This window comes from Eleutherodactylus coqui, chromosome 5, assembly GCF_035609145.1.
Source record: "Eleutherodactylus coqui strain aEleCoq1 chromosome 5, aEleCoq1.hap1, whole genome shotgun sequence".
NCBI classification, from domain to species: domain Eukaryota; kingdom Metazoa; phylum Chordata; class Amphibia; order Anura; family Eleutherodactylidae; genus Eleutherodactylus; species Eleutherodactylus coqui.
In genome coordinates this window covers 200,573,070-200,599,725 of record NC_089841.1, presented here as the reverse complement: position 1 = coordinate 200,599,725, position 26,656 = coordinate 200,573,070, and the positions used below count along the sequence as shown (strand labels likewise).

Genomic DNA, 26,656 nt, shown 5'->3' with positions numbered 1-26,656 from the left:
TTTCCTTGTACAAATGGGAATAGGACTGATCCCTCTGCACCGTGACAGCCCTTCAGAAATTTGTAGACAGCTATTAAGTCTCCTCTCAGCCTTCTTTTTTGCAACCTAAACATTCCCAGATCCTTTAACCGTTCCTCATAGGACATGATTTGCAGACCACTTACCATCTTGGTAACTCTTCTCTGAACTTGCTGTAGTTTGTCTATGTCTTTTTTAAAGTGGGGTGCCCAGAAATGGACACAGTATTCCAGATGAGGTCTGACTAAGGAAGAGTAGAGGGGGATAATGACCTCACGTGATCTAGACTCTATGCTTCTGTTAATACATCCCAGAATTGTGTTTGCCTTTTTGTCTGCTGCATCACATTGTTAACTCATGTTCAGTCTATGATCTATTAGTATACCCAAGTCTTTTTCACATGTGCTGTTGCTTAGCCCAATTCCTCCCATTCTGTATGTGCTTTTTTCATTTTTCTTGCCCACATGTAGGACTTTGCATTTCTCCTTCTTAAATACCATTCTGTTAGTCACTGCCCACTGTTCAAGCTCTTCTAGATCTTTTTGAATACTCCCTCTCTCTTCCCTAGTGTTAGCTATCCCTCCTAGCTTTGTTTCATCGGCAAATTTGATCAGTTTCCCATGAATTCCCTCCTCCAGATCATTTATAAAAGTGTTGAACAACACGGGGGCTAGGACAGAGCCTTGTGGTACCCCACTTGATACATTCTTCCACATGGATGTGCAGCCATTTAGTCATTTGTGAATCCACCTAAAATGTGCCTTGTCAATGCCATATTTGGTCATTTTTCCAATAAGTATGGTAAGAGATACTTTGTCAAATACTTAAAGTCAAGATATACTATATCCACCACATTTTCCTGAACAACCTAGTCGGTGATTCTGTCATAGAAGGAAATTAGATTCGCCTGACATGACCTGTTTGTTACAAACCCATGCTGGCTCTGGTTAATTACTCTATTCTCATCCAATTACTTGCATACATGTATGCTGTTTAATAATTTGTTCAAATATCTTTCTCAGTACAGAAGTCAGGCTCACAGGCCTTCTTCCCTTTTTTGAAGATAGGGACAACATTTGCTCTTTTCCAATCTTCTAGGACTTCTCCTGTTCTCCAGGAATTTGCAAAGATTATGGCAAGTGGTTCAGCAATTACCTCCATTGTTTCCTTTAGTATCCTAGGATGTAATTCATCTGGACCGTGAGACTTGAATTAATTTGAGTTAGCTAAGTGTTCCATCACCACATCTCTGCTTATAGAAAGCCTGCATTCTTTTATTCCCCCAATAGCACTGATAAGATCAGCTGATGTTACATGTACTTTCTGAGAGTAAACAGATACAAAATAGGAATTTAAAAGTTCAGCCTTCTCAACATCATTTTTAACCAATTCACCATTTCCATCTTGTAAGCATCCAATATCATCTTTGACTTTTCTTTTGCTTTTGACATACCCCCCAAATCCTTTTTTATTGTTTTTGGCCTCTGTTGCAATCCGCAATTCATTATTAACTTTAGCTTCTCTGACACTTGCCCTACAGTTTCTGTGGACCGCATTATATTCTTCTTTAGATATGCCTCCCTCTTTCCATTTGATAAACATATTTTTCTTCCTTTTTCACATGTGTGCAGGTTCTGTGTTCATCCATCCTGATCTCTTTAAATGTTTCCCATTCCTCCTTTGTTTAGAGATTGTTAACGATTGTGTTTTGAGAATCTCATTTCACAATATTTTACCAACCTTTTTAGCTATTTTTGTCCTTAAGAACATCCAGTTATTGAATTCTTCCAATCCTCTTTTTAAGTCCATTAAAATCTGCCTTTCTGAAAACCAACCTTGAGGTCTGAGTTTTCTCAGGTCTTCCTCCACTTTTTATCCAAAATTCAAGGATAACATGATCACTGCCTACTAAGGTCCAAGCTACCCTTACCTCTTCAAGCATTCCCTCCCTGTTAGTAAGAATTATGTCCGAGATAGCAGATCCCCTTGTTTTCTCTTCTACCTTTTGGAAGATACATTTGTCCGCAAGAGCAGATAAGAAATTGTTGGATCCATTACTTTTACCTGAGAGAGATTCCGAACAAATGTCTGGATAGTTAAAATCTCCCATGATCACTATGTCATGATTCTTTGAGAGCTTGGCCATCTGATGTAGAAAGAGTTCATCAATATCTTCTGCTTGTCCTGGTGGCCTACAGGAAATGCCTACAATAGTGTCCCTTCTGTTGTTCTCTACTTGTGTTCTTACCCAAACAGTTTCTACAGAACTACCATGCTCTGAAGCTTGAATCTCTGTGGAGATGAATGTTTTCCTAACATACAACATAACACCTCCTCCCCTTTTTTTTAGATCTGTTTCTTATAAATAAGTTGTATCCTTCAAGCTTTGTATTCCAATCATGTGTATCATTCTATCATGTTTCTGAGATGCCCATGACATCATATTTCTCTTTTTGTGTTAGGAGTTCCAATTCTCCTTGTTTGCTTCCCATGCTCTGTGCATTTGTGTAAAAACATTTTAGTTTGTGATCGGTGTCTCTTGCTCCTCTACTTTCCTGCTGAATTTTTTGTCTTTGTTCTTTCTTTCCACTTCTAATAGTTAGGTTCGCAAATGTATTAATTAGCTGTATATTTTTACCTGGCCTTTCACTTCCCTTCCCATATTGTTCTAGTTTAAAGCTCTCCTAATCAGTGAAGCAAGGTGCCCACCAAATATTTGCTTACCTGTTTTTGTAAGGTGTAACCCGTCTCTAGCAAGAAGTCCATCATATAGGTAATTCACTGCATGGTCTAGAAATCCAAATCTTTGCTGACGGCACCATCGACGTAGCTAGTTATTCACCTCTAAAATCCTGTTCCATCTTCTTATTCCATGGCCATCCACTGGGAGGATGGATGAGAAGACCACCTGTGCTCCTAGTTGCTTTACCTTCTTTCCGAGGTTTTTAAAGTCTCTGCAGATAGTTACAAGGTCCTTTTTTTGCAGTGCCATTTGTCCCTACACGTATTAGTAGGAATGGTTGGTGTTTTGTAGGACTGAAGAGTCTTGGCAGCCTATCAGACACATCTTTGATTTGTGCACCTGGAAGACAGCACACCTCTCGTGAGGTGTTAGGTCTGTAGACAGCGGCCACTTTTCCTGTCAATAGAGAATCCCCCACAACCACCACTCTCCTTTTCTTCTTCACAACAGCACTTCTTTTTCTCCATTCAAGAGGACGCTGTGTGCTTACTACACAGTTCTTTGTGGGTAGATACATTTCTTGCTGTACCCCTTCATTGTTCTCCTGCGTGAGAACCTGGTACTGGTTCCCAAGCATTATGTTTGCTGGCTGACTCCTGATCCTCCTGTTTTTTTGGGTCACATACTTCCATTCCTTTGCTTCTGCAGGTAAACTGGACATTTCTTTTCCATCAACATTTTGAAGACTTTCTTCTGCTCTGTAAAGGAAATCCTCACCTTCCTTAATGATTTTCAATGTAGGTATTCTCTCCTGAAGACTTTGCACCTTTTCCTCCAGTAGAGACACATTTCTGGCAGGTAAAGTTTGGCTTTTTCTCTGGTAGGTCTGTAAACATATAGCATACGTTGCAGCTCACCATATGGCTCCTCTCCTTTTCCATGTTGTCAGTTGATGTCCACTTTCAAACTTCTTAAAGTCAAAAACTGTAGTGAAGATAAATAACCTATATATAACCCATTAGATGCCGTGATCAATAGAGACCACAGATCCCTCCATCACTCCATCACCATTCCTCTTCCATTACATAATTGCAGGCTAGGCTGCCAATAGGTTACTATGGTAGCAGGAAGCCTAATAATGACCCCCCATGTCCGCTAGTGCTGCTACTAGACCTTGATGGAGGCAGGGCTTAACAAAATAATGCTGACAGGCACAATATTAATAGAGAATTCACAGACATTTTGTGTTTTATATATAATATTTTATTTCAGTAATTTAAAATGATTTATACCAAAGCCTGGTATGCCCTATTCTGTCTCCTAGATACTAACCTATTGATGAAACATAAGGAGTGTCTGTCCTGACAAGGATGATTCCACCCGGAATCTGAACCCTTATCACCATATTTTTTCCTAATGTTAGGGAAAACAGGGAAAAGAGGGAAGAAAGAAAGGGGTTGAAAAAATGTAGATACCCACACACAACAACTAAAATATCGCCTATGGTACCTAAAAACTCCAAAATTTCCCCCCAAAATGTTTGATGTATTAAATTGGTGACACTATAGTGGGTCTTAATTCTTTCTATCCTAACCAATGTGTTTCGCCCTACCAATCACAAGGACTAAAAGATTACAAATATCACCCAGGAGAAATGTCAATAATTAAATAATGATCCATGATCAATTATATCATTCTTATAGAAGTGTACAATAGCGATCCGCGCCACCACACAATGATCCGATGAATAAATGGGATCAACTCACCTGGTGCACAGCGGAGCCCCTGAAGTAGAAAAGGGGCATCCCGCCTGCACTGATGATCCCGGTGTGCTGGTAGTAAATTGCATAGAAATCCCCAGGTATCCTCAGGAGTTAAGGAGAGCAGCAGGAGGAAAAAAACCCAGATGGTCAAATAAACCAGAATGGGGGGGATAACAGAAAATGGAGAAAAAACTCTCTAAGGCCTCATGTCCACGGGGAAAATCAGGCCCGCTCCGGATTCTCCATGGAGAATCCGTAGCGGGTCCCTCCTGCTCCGCGGACATGAGCGCTGAAAAGAAGAATAAATAAGAATAAACTTACCTCCCACCCGCTCCGTTTCTTCTCTTCGCCGTGGCGTCATCTTCTCTGTGTCGCGGCCGGATCTTCTTTCTTCGGCTCGGCGGATGCGCAGGATGACGTCGGTGACGTGCCCCGCGCATGCGCCGGCCCGAAGAAAAAAAGATCCGGCCGCGACGGAGAGAAGATGGCGCCGCTGCGAAGAGAAGAAACGGAGCGGGTGAGTAAAATCTGATTTTTGTCTCCCGCGGATCCGGACGGCTTCCATAGGCTTCAATAGAAGCCCGCGGGAGCTGTCCCCGCGGGAGACCCGCATGAAAATAGAGCATGGTCCAGATTTTTCCATGCTCCATTTTTTTAAAAATCCCTTTTATTGACGATCCGCGGGTATTTATCTACCCGCGGGTGGTCAATGCATCCCTATGGGGTGCGGATCCGCGGGCAGGAGAAGAGTTAAAATCTGCTGCGGATTTTAATTCTTATTTTGCCCGTGGACATGAGCCCTAAGAAGAGTTTTTTCTCCTCATTCTTATAGAGGTTATATACTACAAATAGCATATATAAAAAAAATAATTGGTATTTCTGCATCCATAAGAAATCCAAATTATTAAAATGTGTCATTTATTCTGCAAGGCGAACATGTAAAAAAATAAATAAAACAAAATCTGATCAAAGTCATACTTCAAACTAATACCAGTAGAAATGATAGCAATGATAGCAAAAAACAAAATCTCAACACTTCTATAAATAGAAAAATGTTGAAGTAATATGTCTTGGACACAAATAAAATATTTTTTTAAAAGTTTTATATTTTATAAAAGAATTGTAGTAAAACATAACAAAAACTATATAAATTTATCTTCCTGTAATCATAATGACCTACAAATTATAGTTACTTCCATTTTTACAACACTGTAGAAACCCTCCAAAAAATATTAAAAAACCATTCTACCCCACAAAAAATATTTAAATGTTTCATTATATAGAACACTAGATGGTGCCATTAAAAAACTCAATGGAAGAATAATAACATTTTGGCTCCTGAAAGTTGAGTATGAAAAAACAAAAAAGTCGCTTACAAAAATGGCTGATGGAATGGGTAAATGCTTTAGTTGCTATTGATCATGGCATTTAAAGGGTTAACCGGCTATGATCAAAGGTTTCTGTAATCCCGGCGGCCATTACATTGAGTCTGGCCGTCAATCACTGCTGAGTTGCCCCATGACGTACATTACGGTATATCAAGGAGTTAAGGGTCCCTCTCACCCAAAATGAGTTGAACAAAATGCTGCATAATTATTGTAATTTATTCCCATCATTTCTTAAACAGTTACTGCTGATGATCTAACATGGGAAAAAATCCCACAGTCTGGCGACATACCAACCCCTCGAGAGGGCCATGACATTTTGTAAGTATTATATCTGACTAGTGGAGGAATGTATTTTCTTTATTTGATATCATATAAGGGGACCTATCATGTCCTTTATGTTGTCCTCACTGTGGGTAGCATAAACTAGTGACAGACTTGCTGATTTCAGTGCTCTGTCACTTATGGGACAAAGTGCAGGTTTTTAAGAACTTACAGCTTGCTCCTGCAGTCTCTGGCAAAAGATGAGTCACACTTTTTCATGAGGAGCTGCCCTGATTGGCAGTTTTCTCAGTATATAGTGTAATAGCTAGAAAACAATCAATCGGAGTAGGTAAATAGGGCGAGCAGCACCGCACGAAAAAGCTGAACATCTCTTGCTGGGAACAGCAGAAACAACCTGTAAGGGTACTTTTGCATGGGCTGACAGTCACCAGAGTAATCAGTCAAAAGAGTGATTAGGTGACTGTTGGCCTGTGTCAACACGAGACTAGAGATGAGCGAGCGTACTCGGTTCGGGTGTTTTTGCACTCGAGCACCGCTTTTTCCGAGTAACTGACTACTCGGACGAAAAGATTCGGGGGGCGCCGGGGGTGAGCAGGGAGTTGCAGAGGGGAGTGGGGGGGGGAGAGAGCTCCCCCCTGTTCCCCACTGCTACCCCCGCTCCACCACACCGCCCCCCGCCCCCCCCCCCCCCCCGCATCTTTTCGTCCGAGTAGTCAGTTACTCAGAAAAAGCGGTGCTCGAGTGCAAAAACACCCGAACCGAGTACGCTCGCTCATCTCTACACGAGACCCAACAGGGCAATTGAACGAGAATCGCTTACTTGTTGGAGTCGCTTCGTTTTCAGCCCCAAGTGACTGTTGGTCCATATATATAGGCAGTGCTGTCTGTTTACAGTTAATGGAGGTGAGCAGCTGAAAAAGATCTTGTAAGGGTCTGGTGCGTGTTCGGAGCCTTAGGTTGTTACCCGAGTGGACAGATAGTGTAGTCAAAGTAAAGCCAGAGGTTGGTAACAGGTAGTATCTGTAGTGGTACAAAGGAGCAGACACGTAGCGTAGTCAGAGGAAAGCCAGAGGTCATAACAGGTAATATCTGTTGCAGTACAAAAGAGCAGGCATGTAGCATAGGCAGAGGAAAGCCAGAGGTTGTAACGGGTAATATCTGTTGCGGTACAAAAGAGCAGGCACGTAGCTTGGTCGGAGGAAAGCCAGAGGTCAATAACGGGTAGTATCAATTCGCAGTATCGACGAGCAGCTTGACTATTGACTGGGAGCACAATAATCACACAAGGAGTGAGGGACAGGTTTATATAGGAAGTCCAATCAAGGGAGCAAGGCGGAGCAAATCAGGAACTGGAATAACAGGAGCAAGGACTAGGCTATGATTCAGCAAAAGAGCTGTCTAAAAGGCTGGACAGATCAACAGGTAGAGTTGCCACCTGGTGCACAGGACCGCCTGGGTTTGAGTCCCGACAGATCTTTAGCATGCGCTGCCTCCATTCATTGAACATCTGTGTGAAAGTACAGGAGTGACAGTTATTTTATCTAAAAGTGCTCTAAGTTTATCCCATAAGTGACAGAACACCGATATCAGCATACCTGTCACTACTTTATGTTGCCCACAGTGAGAGCAACCTAAATTACATGACAGAATCCCTTTAATTAGTGCTTACATACTGCTACTCAGATACCATGACACATGATGAATGATACATTTTTATCTGATTGTCTACGTACAGATTTGGTGAGGATAATGCATTATCTTCAAAATTGTTAGCTATAATGCAAGCTACTGAACATAGTCAAAGATTTTGACATGTGAAGATTGTGTTGAGTTCGACAGGATATCATATTTCCTGTACTAATTCTCTACTATTTGGTTTTTGTATTTACTCCCCATTTAACCCCTTAGTGATCAAGCTTTTGTTTTTTCCTCCCCCTTTTAAAAAATCGTAACTCCTTTATTTATCCAGCAACGTAGCTGTATGAGGGCTTGTTTTTTGCGGGACGAGTTGTATTCTTCAGTGGTACTATTTAATGTACCATATAATGTACTGAAAAACTTTAAAAAATTCTAAGTGGAGAGAAATGGAAAAAAGATGACATTCCGCAATTTTTGGTGCGTCTTGTTTCTACGACGCACAAACTGCAACCAAAATGACATGATAACTTTATTCTATGGGTCAGTACGATTACTATGATACCAAACTTATAGACCAAAAAAGCACATTTTTGGTGTTTTTCATTTTTTTTTCTGACAATGTTCACCGTGCGGGGTAAATACTGCATTACTTTGATTAATCAGACTTTTATGGATGCAGCGATACCAAATATGTATTTTGTTTTATTATTTAGATTCTGTTATTATAAATATGGCAAAAGGTTTTTTTTTTTAACTTTTATTACTTTTTAAAAAATAATTATAAAAACTTTATTGATCTTATTTTTACTTTTTTTTTAAGTCCCCAGAGGGAACAACAACCTGCAATGGTTTGATCGCTCCTGCAGTATGATGTAATGCCATAGCATGGCCTGCTATCGGGCAGACGTTCTATCAAGCCACCCCATGAGCATGACACCCGCACAGCTGCCATGACACCCGCACAGCTGCCATGACACCCGCACAGCTGCCATGACACCCACACAGCTGACTGCGATCTCATCGTTCGGGGGATTTAAATGCCGCTGCCAAAATTGACAGCGACATTTAAAGGATTAACAGCTCCAATGAGCCACATGGCTTACCGGAGCTGTTGCGGGTGGGTGTCAGCTGTAAGAAACAGACGATGCCCATGGTGTATGGAGGGAGATCGCCGCGCGATCCCCCGCCATACACACCCAGATGCCACAGGTCGTGAAAAGGCATGTCGGCGGTTGTTAAGGGGTTAAAATGACCTGCAGACCTCCACTTGTTAACTGACTAGTTCTTTACTCAAAGCAGTGGTGGAAATACTATATATCGATCAGTCATAACATTTAAACCACTTGCCTAATATTCATTGGATCACTCTTTTGCTGCCAGAATAGCTCTGACCCATAAAGGCATGGGCTACACAAACCCAATAAAGGTGTCCTGCGGTATGTAACATCAAGGCGTTAGCAGCAAATCCTTTAGGTTCTGTATCAGTTATGAAGTGTTTTTTCTAGTATGTGTTATAATTGCTGGATTCACAGTAACCCTGCTCAGTAATGCTGTATAACATCCTCCATACTGGTGCTGCTTTTGGCGTTGTGCCGCAGGGAGATAGGATCTGGTCTTCTATGTCTATGGGAGACATCATAGTATCTCCTTCCTCCCACTGTGGATCTGAGCTCAGGAAAAGTTGACAATTAGAAAAACTGCGCATAGAGGCAAAAAACTCTTGATGCAATGATGCAATTAGTGTTATACCTCCCATACAAAACACCGCAGCTTATTGTGAAGATTCCCCTGAAACAATGGGTACAATTTAAAGTAAGCTGAATAAACATGTATTGTTTGGGGTTCTTTCTTTCTATTTTATGGATTTGTCAAGCATTTTGTCATAGACTGCTTTCTGTTAAAAGTCAGACTTTAAACAAAGAGTATTTATGTTTTTGTTCATTTTTCCCGCAGCATTGTGGAAAAGAAAATCTTTCTGTTTGGAGGTCACGATGACAAAGGTGCTGATGAATGCTTGCCAGGGTTATACTCATTTGACCTGGGTAAGAAGAATGAAATCAATTGCAGGTTTTAGTTCTGTACCTATAGAAAATGTTTATGTCTAAATGTGACCGTTAGAGATGAGCGAGCACCAAAATGCTCGGGTGCTCGTTACTCGGGACGAACTTTTCGCGATGCTCGAGGGTTCGTTTCGAGTAACGAACCCCATTGAAGTCAATGGGCGACCCGAGCATTTTTGTATTTCGCCGATGCTCGCTAAGGTTTCCTTGTGTGAAAATCTGGGCAATTCAAGAAAGTGATGGGAACGACACAGCAACGGATAGGGCAGGCGAGGGGCTACATGTTGGGCTGCATCTCAAGTTCACAGGTCCCACTATTAAGCCACAATAGCGGCAAGAGTGGCCCCACCCCCCAACAACTTTTACTTCTGAAAAGCCCTCATTAGCAATGCATACCTTAGCTAAGCACCACACTACCTCCAACAAAGCACTATCACTGCCTGCATGACACTCTGCTGCCACTTCTCCTGGGTTACATGCTGCCCAACCGCCCCCCCTCCCCCCACAGCGCACACCAAAGTGTCCCTGCGCAGCCTTCAGCTGCCCTCATGCCACACCACCCTCATGTCTATTTAGAAGTGCGTCTGCCATGAGGAGGAACCGCAGGCACACACTGCAGAGGGTTGGCACGGCTAGGCAGCGACCCTCTTTAAAAGGGGCGGGGCGATAGCCCACAATGCTGTACAGAAGCAATGAGAAATAGAATCCTGTGCCACCGCCATCAGGAGCTGCACACGTAGGCATAGCAATGGGGAACCTATGTGCCACACACTATTCATTCTGTCAAGGTGTCTGCATGCCCCAGTTAGACCGGGCTTTTTAATTCATAGACACAGGCAGGTACAACTCCCTATTGTGAAGTCCCTGTGGACCGACAGCATGGTTGGGTGCCAGGAAGCCACCGGCGGTACATAGAAATATCCCATTGCATTGCCCAACACAGCTGAGGTAGTAATGTCGTGCGTAATACAGGTGGGCTTCGGCCCACACTGCATGCCCCAGTCTGACCGGGGTTCTTTACAAGTGGACACATGTAGGTTACACTCCCTGTGGACCCACTGCCTGGGTGGGTGCCAGAAAGCCACCGGCGGTACATAGAAATATCCCATTGCATTGCCCAACACAGCTGAGGTAGTAATGTCGTGCGTAATGCAGGTGGGCTTCGGCCCACACTGCATGCCCCAGTCAGACTGGGGTTCTTTAGAAGTGTACAGATGTATTAAAAACTCCGTGTGCACCTACAGCATGGGTGGCTCCCTGGAACCCACCGGCGGTACACAAAAATATCCCATTGCATTGCCCAACACAGCTGAGGTAGTAATGTCGTGCGTAATGCAGGTGGGCTTCGGCCCTCACTGCATGCCCCAGTCAGACTGGGGTTCTTTAGAAGTGGACACATGTAGGTTAAACTCCCTGTGGACCCACTGCCTGGGTGGGTGCCAGGAAGCCACCGGCGTACATAGAAATATCCCATTGCATTGCCCAACACAGCTGAGGTAGTAATGTCGTGCGTAATGCAGGTGGGCTTCGGCCCACACTGCATGCCCCAGTCAGACTGGTAATATGTACCTTAACAGTAACCGCGTTGGTGGTAATGTGGTGGTGACTGCGGACCTAGCAGCGCGGTTTTATTTTGTTGGTTTTCTGAATGTGGCCAGGATTAAGTGGGCCGTGGCGGGGGATGTTTTGGAGGCACTACGTGTCCTCTCCACGTGTCCGTGGTTATATGCACCTTAACAGTAACAGCGTTGGTGGGAAATGGCCTCGCCGCCATCATGTCTTTGGTAAGCCTCTGTTTCCACACCCCAGAGACATACCATTAGCAGTGGTATAGGCAGAGCCCAGAATTAGTAACATTTCAGCCGTAGCATTAGCGACAGGCCCCACTAACATATCACTAGCAGCATTATAGCGGGAGCACAGTCTTAGTTCCATTTCAGTAATAGTAGCAGCCTACACAGGCTCCAGTAACAATTCCGAAGCAGCAGTATAGTGGGAGCGCAGTCTTCGCTCCATTTCAGTAATAGTAGCAGCCTACACAGGCCCCAGGAACAATTCCGAAGCAGCAGTATAGTGGGAGCGCAGTCTTAGTTCCATTTCAGTAGCTGCAGTATAGCCAAGGCCCAAGTTACATTTATGTAGCTAAAGTGTAGGCCAACCCCACACACACTTCTGTACCATGAGTGCAGGCGAAGAACATACAAATTGCTATGATTACACTGTAGGTGAGGGCCCCAAAACATTGGTGTACCAACAGTACTAATGTACCTCAGTAAAAATTGGCCATGCCCAACCAAGATGGCAGGTGAAACCCATTAATCGCTTTGGTTAATGTGGCTTAAGTGGTAACTAGGCCTGGAGGCAGCCCAGTTTAACGAAAAATTGGTTCAAGTTAAAGTTCCAACACTTTTAAGAGCATTGAAACGTATAAAAAATTTTTAGAAAAATTATATGAGTGAGCCTTGTGGCCCTAAGAAAAATTGCCCGTTCAGCGTGATTACGTGAGGTTTCAGGAGGAGGAGCAGGAGGAGGAGGAGGAGGAATATTAGACACAGATTGATGAAGCAGAAATGTCCCCGTTTTGGATGGTGAGAGAGAACGTAGCTTCCATCCGCGGGTGCAGCCTACGTATTGCTTACGTATCGCTGCTGTCCGCTGGTGGAGAAGAGAAGTCTGGGGAAATCCAGGCTTTGTTCATCTTGATGAGTGTTAGCCCGTCGGCACTGTCGGTTGACAGGTGGGTACGCTTATCTGTGATGATTCCCCCAGCCGCACTAAACACCCTTTCCGACAAGACGCTAGCCGCAGGACAAGCAAGCACCTCCAGGGCATACAGCGCTAGTTCAGGCCACGTGTCCAGCTTCGACACCCAGTAGTTGTAGGTGGCAGAGGCGTCACGGAGGACGGTCGTGCGATCGGCTACGTACTCCCTCACCATCCTTTTACAGTGCTCCCGCCGACTCAGCCTTGACTGGGGAGCGGTGACACAGTCTTGGTGGGGAGCCATAAAGCTGTCCAGGCCCTTAAAGACTGTTGCACTGCCTGGGCTGTACATGCTGCTCGATCTCCGCACCTCCCCTGCTACCTGGCCCTCGGAACTGCGCCTTCTGCCACTAACGCTGTCGGATGGGAATTTTACCATCAGCTTGTCCGCCAGGGTCCTGTGGTATAGCAACACTCTCGAACCCCTTTCCTCTTCGGGAATGAGAGTGGGAAGGTTCTCCTTATAGCGTGGGTCGAGCAGTGTGTACACCCAGTAATCCGTAGTGGCCAGAATGCATGTAACGCGAGGGTCACGAGAAAGGCATCCTAACATGAAGTCAGCCATGTGTGCCAGGGTACCTGTACGCAACACATGGCTGTCCGCACTAGGAAGATCACTTTCAGGATCCTCCTCCTCCTCCTCCTCCTCCTCCTCAGGCCATACACGCTGAAATGATGACAGGCAAGCAGCATGGGTACCGTCAGCAGTGGGCCAAGCTGTCTCTTCCCCCTCCTCCTCCTCATGCTCCTCCTCCTCCTCCTGAACGCGCTGAGATATAGACAGGAGGGTGCTCTGACTATCCAGCGACATACTGTCTTCTCCCGGCTCTGTTTCCGAGCGCAAATCGGCTGCCTTTATGGTTTGCAGGGAACTTCTCAAGATGCATAGCAGAGGAATGGTGACGCTAATGATTGCAGCATCGCCGCTCACCACCTGGGTAGACTGCTCAAAGTTTCGAAGGACCTGGCAGATGTCTGCCAACCAGGCCCACTCTTCTGAAAAGAATTGAGGAGGCTGACTCCCACTGCGCCGCCCATGTTGGAGTTGGTATTCCACTATAGCTCTACGCTGCTCATAGAGCCTAGCCAACATGTGGAGCGTAGAGTTCCACCGTGTGGGCACGTCGCACAGCAGTCGGTGCACTGGCAGATTAAACCGATGTTGCAGGGTGCGCAGGGTGGCAGCGTCCGTGTGGGACTTGCGGAAATGTGCGCAGAGCCGGCGCACCTTTACGAGCAGGTCTGACAAGCGTGGGTAGCTTTTCAGAAAGCGCTGAACCACCAAATTAAAGACGTGGGCCAGGCATGGCACGTGCGTGAGGCTGCCGAGCTGCAGAGCCGCCACCAGGTTACGCCCGTTGTCACACACGACCATGCCCGGTTGGAGGCTCAGCGGCGCAAGCCAACGGTCGATCTGCTCTGTCAGACCCTGCAGCAGTTCGTGGGCCGTGTGCCTCCTATCTCCTAAGCTGAGTAGTTTCAGCACGGCCTGCTGACGCTTGCCCACCGCTGTGCTGCCACGCCGCGCGACACCGACTGCTGGCGACGTCCTGCTGCTGCTGACACATCTAGATTGCGAGACAGAGGTTGAGGAGGAGGAGGAGGAGGAGGGTGCTTTAGTGGAAGAAGCATACACCGCCGAACATACCACCACCGAGCTGGGGCCCGCAATTCTGCGGGTGGGTAGGACGTGAGCGGTCCCAGGCTCTGACTCTGTCCCAGCCTCCACTAAATTCACCTAATGTGCCGTCAGGGAGATGTAGTGGCCCTGCCCGCCTGTGCTTGTCCACGTGTCCGTAGTTAAGTGGACCTTGCCACTAACCGCATTGGTGAGGGCGCGTACAATGTTGCGGGAGACGTGGTCGTGCAGGGCTGGGACGGCACATCGGGAAAAGTAGTGGCGACTGGGAACTGAGTAGCGCGGGGCCGCCGCCGCCATCATAGCTTTGAAAGCCTCCGTTTCCACAACCCTATACGGCAGCATCTCAAGGCTGATAAATTTGGCTATGTGGACGGTTAACGATTGAGCGTGCAGGGCGTGGCGGTGTACTTGCGCTAGCGCTCCAACACTTGCGCTAGCGACGGCTGGACTGTGCGGTGCGAGACATTGGTGGATGGGGCCGAGGACAGCGGAGGTGAGGGTGTGGGTGCAGGCCATGAGACGGTAGTGCCTGTGTCCTGAGAGGAGGGTTGGATCTCAGTGGCAGGTTGGGGCACAGGGGGAGAGGCAGCGGTGCAAACCGGAGGCGGTGAACGGCCTTCGTCCCACCTTGTGGGGTGCTTGGCCATCATATGTCTGCGCATGCTGGTGGTGGTGAGGCTGTTGGTGGTGGCTCCCCGGCTGATCTTGGCGCGACAAAGGTTGCACACCACTGTTCGTCGGTCGTCAGGCGTCTCGGTGAAAAACTGCCAGACCTTAGAGCACCTCGGCCTCTGCAGGGTGGCATGGCGCGAGGGTGTGCTTTGGGCAACAGTTGGTGGATTATTTGGTCTGGCCCTGCCTCTACCCCTGGACACCGCACTGCCTCTTGCAACCTGCCCTGCGGCTGCCCGTGCCTCCCCCTCTGAAGACCTGTCCTGTGTAGGCGTTGCACACCAGGTGGGGTCAGTCACCTCATCGTCCTGCTGCTCTTCCTCCGAATCCTCTGTGCGCTCCTCCCTCGGACTTACTGCCCTTACTACTACCTCACTGCAAGACAACTGTGTCTCATCGTCATCGTCCTCCTCACCCACTGAAAGGTCTTGAGACAGTTGCCGGAAGTCCCCAGCCTCATCCCCCGGACCCCGGGAACTTTCCAATGGTTGTGCATCAGTGACGATAAACTCATCTGGTGGGAGAGGAACCACTGCTGCCCAATCTGAGCAGGGGCCCGAGAACAGTTCCTGGGAGTCTTCCCGATCCTGAGCATGTGTCATTGTAGTGGAGTGAGGAGGCTGGGAGGAAGGAGGAGCAGCAGACAGAGGATTCGGATTTGCAGCACTGGACGGCGCAGAACTCTGGGTGGATGATAGCTTGCTCGAAGCACTTTCTGCCATCCACGACAGGACCTGCTCACACTGCTCATTTTCTAATAAAGGTCTCCCGCGTGGACCCATTAATTGGGCGATGAATGTGGGGACGCCAGAAACGTGCCTCTCTCCTAATCGCGCAGCAGTCGGCTGCGACACACCTGGATCAGGAGCTCGGCCTGTGCCCACACCCTCACTTGGGCCTACGCGTCCTCAGCCGCGTCCACTCGGCCTACCCCTACCCCTCAGCATGCTGTATTACCAGTGATTTCCAAGCCAGGAAAGAAATTGGCGCAAGCCTGCAGCCAAAATAGAATTTTTTCCCTTGTTTTTCAAAGGACAAGCCACACTGCGTGTATTCAATGAATACTACTAAGTTTAATAACTGTGTTGTGGCCCTGCAAATGTGTCACAGCACTGCAGTGATGCAAAGTTATTGGCTCCAGCAGATCAGGGATTTCCCATGCAGGAAAAAAATTGGCGCAAGCCTGCAGTAAAACGTAGCTAGCTGCGTCTGATTTTTTTTTACGTTCTGCACGCAGCACACACGTACCCAGAGCCCTGAGGACTGTCAGAGGCAGGCGAAATAGAATTTTTTCCCTTGTTTTTCAAAGGACAAGCCACACTGTGTCTATTCAATGAATAATGTATGTCTTCTGCCCCTGCCTACACAATTCTATCCCTGTAGTATTAATGCCGGGTGCAATGGTCTGCACAGCCGGTTTTGAGAAAAAAAAAAAAAAATGCAACACTGCTAACAGCAGCCTGGACAGTACTGCACACGGATAGATGTGGCCCTAGAAAGGACCGTTGGGGTTCTTGAAGCCTACACTCACTGCTAACACTCTCCCTGCCTAACCACCACTTCTGTCCCTATTGCAGGGCGCAATGCTCTGCAGATCCAATTTTGAAAAAAATAAATAAAAATATACAGTGCTAACACAGTACTGCACACTATTAGATGTGGCCCTGAGAAGGACCGTTGGGGTTCTTGAAGCCTACACTCACTCCTAACGCTCTCCCTACAGCAGCTCCAGCACGATACCACTGTCCCTCAGCTAACTCACAAGACATCTGAGGCGAGCCGCGGGAGGGGCCGATTTTTATACTCGGGTGACATCTGATCGCTCCAGCCACTCACAGCAGGGGGGTGGTATAGGGCTTGAACGTCACAGGGGGAAGTTGTAATGCCTTCCTTGTCTTTCAATTGGCCAGAAAAGCGCGCTAACGTCTCAGAGAGGAAACTGAAAGTAACCGGAACACCGCGTGGTACTCGTTACGAGTAACGAGCATCCCGAACACGCTAATATTCGCACGAATATCAAGCTCGGACGAGTACGTTCGCTCATCTCTAGTGACCGTTGAAAGTTTTGGTGGCCGAAAATGATTTGTTTGGGTGTTCTGAAGCAAAAGTCTCTGGGGCTACCCTGACCCGTTTCTACACTTTTTATATTTATTGGGATTATGCAGATTATTTAGCTTGGAAAAAGATGAATTTGGATGAGTTTACTATGAGTTTATTATATATTCAGTATATAAAATGACAATACGAAGATATGCACCAGTGATTTTGCATATTAACCCTTTCCAATCCAATTTGGAGCCTGGTTTTCCTAGGGGGCTTACTTTTTTTCTGCCGTTATACAACGGTGCTATATGCTGGCTAAAGCCAGTACTGCATGAGGTGACACGTTGGATAGGCTCCGACAGCAGAGAGGCTGCCAATATACAGTAAGAGAACCCCAACGGACGTCTTCCAACATCAGAGCTGTACAGCCTTAAATCATAATGTCTTTAGACGTCAGACAGTGGATTGGAAAGGATTAATCTGTGACCACGACAAGAGGACATTTACTATGGATAGAGAATAGAGGGCTTCACCATCAGCATAGAATGAGGATATTTAACGTTAAGCATAGTTAAAGAATTTATTCTTATTCTGACACATGGGAAGGAATTATTACAAATTATATAAATTGAACTTTATGGAATGAAACAGCAGGTAATGTTTTTGGGTATGCTTCATCAGCATATGTCAAGAAAATGGAAAGACGGCCTTAAGACCCTTTTAGACAGAATGAATATCATTCAAACGAGCAAAAGTGAAGATAATCGTTCAGTCTAAACAAAGCCGAAGACAGGACGACGAATGATAAATCGGTCACTTTTCATTCGTCGTTTAATTTTATACAGACAGGAAAATCGTCATTGGCTCGTTCACTATTCGTTTGGAATAAACAAACAATGTATCTGCCTGTATAAACAGGATGCCTGGGTGAACGCTGACATCGTTGGCTCGCTCAAATGATATATTGGTGTAAACGGATCCTAAGTCATTTTCTTTAATTTAGTCCAAAATGGTCACAAAGATTGCAAGTGTAAATAGTTTTCATACATTTTAGGTACATTACAGTGGGAAAAATTAAAATCGACTGGAGCCGCTCCGCAAACCTTGAGCCACAGTGTGGCTACTGTTGGTGAAAATGTCTTGGTTTTTGGTGGTATCTACCATGGAAGAGCTGTAGATGACCTGCACGTGTTCAACACAGGTATTATACCTTATATAACTTGTATATTTGTCTACTACTTGACTGATATTGTAAAGATTATCTGAAATCAATACATTTCCAAGACTTCAATGCATAACTACTTTCTTCCAATCAATTGTGAGGTCAACTTGAGGTGAACCAAAACCAAAAAGGACATTTTTATGTACTAAAATCGATTGCCACTTTCGTGTAAGGGGCGGACAGTATGGAGAATATTGCTAATACAATGTGCATCACAATGATGTTTAGCCAATGGTGGGCACTGACAGCAAAGGCCCCCTGTTTAAGAAGTGTGTCTGGGTGCCCTCCTCTCAAGGGCAGCAAAGCCACACAGTTGATAGTATATACATGTCAGTTACACAACTGACAATGCACACATTGCGCACTTTAGGCACATTCCACACACTTCCTGTACATATGCCACTAACACATTAGATACATGCTACATAAATCGCACGCATTAACATAGTATGTAAGGCCAAAAAAGACATATGCCCATCCAGTTCTGCCTATTCTTCCCTCCAATGTTGATCCACAGGAAGGCAAAAAAAATCCAATGAGGTAAAGGACAATTTTTGCTTATTTAGGCCTCGGTCAGACGGGCATTTTTTGCCACGATTTGGGGATCGCATGATGGATGCGCATCCGCAAATCGCGTGACCGGGGCCGAAAAATCGCTGCAAAAATCTGCTCCTAGCCGCGTTTCCTTTGAAACGGGCTGGAGCACAGGAGCGCTGTCCAGCCCATTGAATTCAATGGAGCCGACAATACAGCCGGCTCCATTGAAAGCAATGGGCGGACGACAAGCGCAGGATGAATTTTCGGGAAGGGCTTAAAAATATAAGCCCTTCCCTGAAAATCATCCAAAAATGTGTAAAAATAAAAAAATATATATACTCACCTTGTCCCCGCAGACGGAGTTCAGCCGCGGGCGGCCGGCAGTTCTCCTGAACTGCTCTGTGTAGTATTCAGCAGGCGGGGATTTAAAATCCCCGCCTGCTGAAATGGGCTGCCTGATTAGTCACAGCCCTCACCAATCAGAGGCAGCTCTCACTCACCCATTCATGAATTCATGAATGGGTGAGTGAGTGCTGCCTCTTATTGGCTCAGCGCAGGGACCAATCAGGGGCAGCTCTCAGCTATTGAATGACAGCTGAGAGCTGCCCCTGATTGGTCCCTGCGCTGAGCCAATCAGAGGCAGCACTCACTCACCCATTCATGAATTCATAAATGGGTGAGTGAGAGCTGCCTCTGATTGGTGAGGGCTGTGACTAATCAGAGGCAGCCCATTTCCGCAGGCGAGGATTTTAAATCCCCGGCTGCTGAATACTACTCAGAGCAGTTCAGGAGAACTGCCAGTCGGCCGCGGCTGAACTCCGTCTGCGGGGACCAGGTGAGTATATATATATATATATATATTTTTTTTTTACACATTTTTGGATGATTTTCAGGGAAGGGCTTATATTTTTAAGCCCTTCCCGAAAATTCATCCCGCGCTCGCCGGCAGCCCATTGCTTTCAATGGAGCCGGCTGTATTGTCGGCTTCATTGAATTCAATGGGCAAACATCATTCTTCTCTGCCACAGCTGTTACAGCTGTGGCAGAGGAGAATGATTTGTGTAGTATATGTTCTCAATGGGGTCGGCGCTGCTGCCGCCGGCCCCATTAAGCGCATATACAGAACACAAGGAATCGCAGATTGCAGATAGGCACGATCTGCGATTTCTGTTCTATAATTTATCGGACAAGCGCATAAAAAGTGCCCATGTGTCCGATACCATTGCAAAGCAATGGTTCTATAAAATCGCCGGTCGCATGCGCATGCGCAAATCGCATGAAAAATCGCCCGTGTGACCGAGGCCTTAAAGGGGTTGTTCCGCGCCAAAACGGCTTTTTTTTTTTTTCAATAGGCCCCCCCGTTCGGCGCGAGACAAACACAAGGGATGGGTTTAAAAAAATTAAAAAAAAAGTTTAGTACTTACCCGAATCCCCGTTCTGCGGCGACTTCTTACTTACCTTACCAAGATGGCCGCCGGGATCTTCACCCACGATGCACCGCGGGTCTTCTCCCATGGTGCACCGTGGGCTCTGTGTGGTCCATTGCCGATTCCAGCCTCCTGATTGGCTGGAATCGGCACACGTGACGGGGCGGAGCTACGCGATGATGCGTAGAAGGGGGCGGAGCCAGAACGCCGCTCGTGCTGAGACCCAAGAGAAGGGAGAAGACCCTTCTGCGCAAGCACGTCTAATCGGGAGATTAGACGTTGAAATTAGACGGCACCATGGAGACGGGGACGCCAGCAACGGAGCAGGTAAGTGAATAACTTCTGTATGGCTCATATTTAATGCACGATGTATATTACAAAGTGCATTAATATGGCCATACAGAAGTGCTTACCCCCACTGCTTTCTCGGGACAACCTCTTTAAGGGAAAGAACTTCCTTGCCGACTACAATCTGACAATCAGAATAATCCCTGGATCACAGACTCTTCTGAAATACTGTAACGCTCAAGAAAGGTGTCCTAGCCCCTCTAGAACTCTTTTATTGAATTCGCCATCACCACCTTCTCAGGCAGAGAGTTCCATAGTCTCAATGCTCTTACAGTAAGGCCCCCTGCACACGGGCGGAAATTTCGTGGTGGGATTTCCCGCAGAATTTCCACCTGTGCCCGCTGCCATAGAATTGCATTAGATAACGCAATCCTAAGCAGACAGCCGTGATTTGTCCATGCGAAAACACACACGGAAAACAAATCACAGCATGTCCTATTTCTGTGCGGGTCTCGCTGCTTTCTTTTGTGGGTAAGACATTGGCATCCCAACTTTGATAACTTCAGCCTGTGGAACCATTGGCTTCACCCACAGACCACACTGTGCTCCACCCATTTGTGTAGATGAGCCCCAACATCACTTTTCCTGACTGAATGGAAAACTCTAATCAAACCCCATTAAAACATCTACCTATCAGCGTAACAGTATTGTCCATTGTGAGGAGTTACTGGGACTGTCTTCCCTTTTCTCCGGGCCCTTGTGCAGTTGAACAAGCAGTACATCCTCCTCCGAGTTTAGCCATTTTAAACACACGACCTTAGCCAACATTCCTACATAACACTGGAAATCATCCCTCTAGTTCCACATGTTGTTGTTAGCTGTTTGGTTGTTAACGGCCCTTGGCGACCCTAAAGGTGAGCTCCTTCCATGTTTTTCGGTTTTGCACTGCTTCTTTAAGTTGTGTGATATCCATGCCAGTATCAGCTCTGACAGTATCAGCCATCGTGTTCTTTGGCAGCCAGGTCTTCTTTTGCCACTGATCTCTCCAAGCATTATAGATTTTTCTAGTGTGATTGTTCCCAGTAAGAGAAGCCAAGTAATGTTGTCGATATGATACCTTTTATTGGCTAACAAAAATACATGATGTTACTGCGAGCTTTCGGGATATCGACCCCTTCGTCAGGCTAATGAAGGGTGCGATATCCCGAAAGCTTGCTGTAACATCATGTATTTTTGTTAGCCATTAAAAGGTATCATATCTACAACATTACTTGGTTTCTCTTGCTGGGAACAATCACACTTTACTGGCTACCACGGTACCAAGCCTTTTTTTCAGATTTTTCTAGTGACTCTGCTCGCATTACATGGCCAAAATACGTGAGTCTGAGTTCCACATGTAAAGCATATTTTTCAGGTTAACAGTTTCTGCATAAATCAGATGTTGAATTCAAATATCTTTATAAGAAATTGATTCTCTCTTCTTGTTAGCCATTAAAAGGTATCACATCTACCGGATTATTTTGTTTCTCAATAACAATAATATTTTTTCCCACTGGCTAAAGGCCCATTTACATGCAATAATTATCATTTAAACAAAGGTGCAAAAATAGTAAAAGTTAGATTTATTTCTCCATCACCAGCAGCGTTTTGACCTGTCAGTTTTTGTCAAGCATGACTAGACAAGTAGACGGGATACACACCTGGGCAACAAAAAAGGAGGGGTCAGAACCTATCCCTGATATAAAAATTAACGAACCTGTGTAACTAGCAGAGCATACACCTTAAGAAGAGCGACCCTGCAACAGGTACCTGGGGCTTCCCTGAAACCTCCCTAGATGGAGTAAGGGCGGCCATTATGATAGATCCAGAATAAGTGGAAAACACTGAACAGAAGAGACATGGAAAGAGATAAACAGAAGAAGAGGATAACAGTATAGACTGACACTGAATAATGTGAGCTCCAAAACACAGACTGGAACCTCCTCACAAACCAGAACTAGGACACCAAATAGTATAACCTGTCTTTCTCTGCTCAGAGGAGCTGGTATAAATACTTCCAACCAATTCCTGACAGGCTGGCTGGGACAATTGACAACTGAGCTTGCCAATCAGTCAGTAGAGAGAGAGGAGCAGTTTCTCTCTTGGCAACAGCCCCAAAATGACACTGCACATTACATCATCCAGGGCTGATTCCGTGATATTGCCCTGGACCTGTCCTCAAATCCGGAAGCTGCCGGCAATGGTGAGGTGACAGAAATGCACACAAATAATGCTGTGCCAGCAAGATAACAGCAATATGCACATGAGCCATAAACCAATATGGAGATTTCTAGTACTTTATTTAGAGCATATGTACAGCTTGGAGTAATTTTTAAAAATTATATCGAATTTGCTGAATTAATTATTTAATATAGTTCATTGTTTTTACACCTTTCCTGCCATTCTCCCACTACGCACTGTGAAAGCCACCGCATTTGGTGGACTACTTGGTGCGAACATAGGACAAGAGGACTAGGTTTTTCATTCTGTGCATATGCCTATGTAGTTCGCCAGGTGTATTCAGTGGGAGCTTCGAAAGTGCATAGCTAGAAAACAGCAGAGAAGTTAAGTATAAGACACATATCGCCAGATTCAGCATTTCAGCCTCTGTGAGCCCATGAGTTTAGCTTATGAGTCTTATAGGAGCTGACAGAGTACCTTTAAGACACATTAACATTCCTGCCTATGTGTTGTGAAGTCTAAAAAATCTTCCGAGAACACCTTTTCAGTTCTTAGTCATTCAATACTCACCATAGAAATGTTTCAGGCAAGTGTGCAGAACAGGGACTGGCAGGTAGAGGGCGCATCTGAAGAATCGTGCGTTGAACAGTAACAGACTATATGGCAGACTTCAATGAGTGAATCCTGATTTTAACATTTACCAGATTATGGAGCCATTCTATTGATTTTGACTTTGATAATGACATAACTAAACATTTGGTTTAACTAAAAATTAGCATTTTTCAAAAAATGTGTTTAAAAATGTTTGTTGAAGAGGTTGTCTGAGTTACATAGTTCTTAAAAATTTGTGCTCCCCCCCAAAAAAATAAACACCCTTTACTCACCTGTCTTATCTTCCCCACAGCTTTGCTGATGTAGCTCTGATCCCCCCTGTACCCCTGTGCTTACAGGCTGCAGTCAGGCTTGTGTAGCAGGTGTCACAGGCTGCTGCACCCAATCACAAAACACAACACTCATACACTGAGATCCGTGATTGGGTCAGAAGCCTAGGATAACACCAAGTAAACAGGCTGACTGCAGACAGTAAACATAGACTTAGACCCAAAAACAATGCTGCAGTGCTGGAGACACAGTTGAACCAGTATAGGATGTTTTCTTATTTTTTTTTATGGGGAGCACTAATTAAAATATATATATATAAGTTGGACAACCCCTTTAATTTTCTTTTTTGTCCCTTTTTAAATTTCAGCTTCTGAAACATGGATGCCAGTTAAAACAAATGGTTCATTGCCTGATGCAAGGTAAGCATCGATATTAACTAAATTATAATTCATTCATCCGTACATAATTATGGTCTTTGTCGAAAATATAGTAATTCATTAATGTTTTATATTAAGGTTAGGCCATACATTTGCTACCGTTGGACAACATGTATACTTGTTTGGCGGCTCTTCAGCAGATGGAGTTTACTACAGTGATGTGCACATGCTGGATACAGGTGAATTCTTTCCTTTCCTTCTAGACATATCTAAATAGTTATGTAATTTTTGTGTAATGCATAAGAAAAGCTTTAACATTTTTTTTTAATGTCCTGTCATAGCAATTGCTAAAAATCATTATAAATAGCTTCACATGTTTAATGAAAATACCGATAAGCAAAAAAGGTATTTCTGTTCAGAAAGTATAATATGTATCAAACCCAACAGCCAATTAGCAAAACCCTTTTGACAAACCAATGTAGGTTATACGGATTTCTGAGAGTATAGCATAACTTGCTGCCATCGTTAAATCAATTTCATTACATTCAAATCAAACTACTTCAAAAAATACATGTAACAACCATCAAAAAGATAGAATAGGTTATATTATTAAAGTATGTTCTTTTAGATTGTGTATGTTCTTAAAGGTGAAGAACACCTGTCATGAAATATGCATTGTCGGCTCTACAGAAGGGTATCAACAAGCTCATAAAGAGTACAGGCAGAGTCTGAATAGCTGTATGTTGCTTCTACTGTTTGAATTTTTGGTTCCCAAAAATCAAAAAATAAACATGTCCCTTGGAACAAGCATATGTCTAGAAGATAACTGCTGTCCTGAGTGTGGAAAATAGTATTGCCATTATTTACTCTTTTTCTTTCCATAGTTACTTTTACATGGCAGCGTTATGTGATCAAAGGGGAGAGCCCAACTGGAAGGAAATTTCACTCATTTACAGCACATCATGATAAGGTAATATGCAATACAAAATGGTACAGTACAACAGAAAGACTGAAACCAATTACCAGGTGACAGTGTTGTTGACAGTTTACAAATTCTTAACCAACATGTAAGTCTGCTATTCAGATATGCCTGATACCAAAAATACACTTTATACATGTCTAAAATACAGGTTGAAGCAATAATAGTGTGATTTTTAACAAAAATGAGCCAAACTCACATTACACTTTTATGGTTTTAAATGTGTATCAAAGGTAGACAAGTAAACTTCATAGTAATGTTGGTCAAAATGTTGGGATGGCTGGGAGCCAATAATCGGTTTTCTGAAGCATTCTTAAATTGCCATGGAGCCTCCTGTTATTACACAAGACAAGACCAATCATTTCTTTACTCTGCTATTAAAGCCCTTAATGTTGAAGGGGATTATGTTAACTACCATAATAAATCCTAGAGATGAATCACTTAAAAGCAACCTGTCACATTCTGTAAGCATTAGAAGCTATGTTATGGTGCTTATAAGATAGCGAATGTGGAGTCCAGAGGTGCACTTTTTATACTTACCCATCTCCCCGTTCCCAAACTGTCACCAATGGAAGTCTGTACATGGTCTGTCAGTTTGACTCTTGTCTTCAGGCAATGCACATGCACTCTCATAGAGAACAGTGTGTGTGTGCATGCAATGACTAAATAAAAGAGTCACGCTCTTACACCTCATGTCCACAGGCAGGTCAGATTCCGCGGGCAGGAGCCCACAGTGGAGTCCCACCCTGCCTGTGGCAAGAGGACATTACTTACCCATTCAGATCCTCTGCGTGGCTGTGCTTGTCTTTCATCTTCTCCACTGCGCATGTGGGCAGGCGTGCCGCCGCACATGCGCAGTAGATTTTTAAAAAAATCTCCTGCTTTCCTGCAGGATCCGTGGCCTGTCTGCACTGTCAGCTGTGGGCAGGCTGCGTATCGGATGGCTTCCATTGAGTCCAATGGAAACCGTCCGTGCAGGATCCGTAGCAAAATAGAGCATGCTGCGATTTGTTTTTTGGCCCAAAAGGTCCGCAAATCAAAACCGGATTCAGCTGCAGGTGCCCATGATTGTCTATTGTCGGCTTGAACTGAGGATCATCTGCAATTCAATTCCACCTGTGGACATCGGGCCTTAGATCGAGCAATGTTTTTTAGGGGTGACAGCGGAGGAATAGGGAGCCAGGTAAGTATAAGAACTTACACAATCAGACTTTCCATTCCCTGTCCTATAGGCATCGTAACTTAGTTTCTAGTGCTTATAAGTTGTAACCGATTCCCTTTAAACTTAGTGAAAGAATTAGCAAAATTGCTTTGCGCTATACCTTGAAGAAGAATAGTTAAACACATAAAAACAGTTGTAAAACAGAATGTTGAGTAGGTCTGTAACAGCTGGATCAGAGGTAACGCTGATAGCAGCTGTTAATCCTTTAAATGCCGCTGTCAGTTTTGACAGTGGCATTTAAATGTCCCGATCAATCAGGATTTAAAGGGAATCTGTCAGCTGGAAGTTGCTATCCAAACTGCTGGCATGATGTTATAGAGCAGGGGGAGCTGAGCAGATTGTATATATAGTTTTATGGGAAAGATTCAGTATAACTTCTGTTTTATTCATTTAAACTTTTGTGCATTCTGAGCTGAACAGTCCGATGGGCGGTCCTATCATGACTACATACAGGATTAGCTGTCAATCATTAATAGGACCGCCCATTGCACTGTTGAGCTCAGAATATGCAGAGGTTTGATTGCATAAAATACAAGTTGAGCTGACCGAT

At 44.9% G+C, this 26,656-nt stretch overlaps 1 protein-coding gene across 1 annotated transcript in view; it reads left to right on the top strand.

Annotated features, from left to right (window-relative positions):
• Window positions 1-26,656, top strand: part of LOC136628284 (rab9 effector protein with kelch motifs-like) — a 67,410-nt gene that overhangs the window by 15,310 nt on the left and 25,444 nt on the right. The window contains exons 5-10 of the mRNA XM_066604063.1: window positions 6,092-6,170; window positions 9,726-9,814; window positions 18,007-18,153; window positions 23,896-23,947; window positions 24,044-24,144; window positions 24,790-24,875. Of these exons, the coding sequence (XP_066460160.1) occupies window positions 6,092-6,170; window positions 9,726-9,814; window positions 18,007-18,153; window positions 23,896-23,947; window positions 24,044-24,144; window positions 24,790-24,875 (554 nt within the window). The remainder of the gene's footprint in view (window positions 1-6,091; window positions 6,171-9,725; window positions 9,815-18,006; window positions 18,154-23,895; window positions 23,948-24,043; window positions 24,145-24,789; window positions 24,876-26,656) is intronic.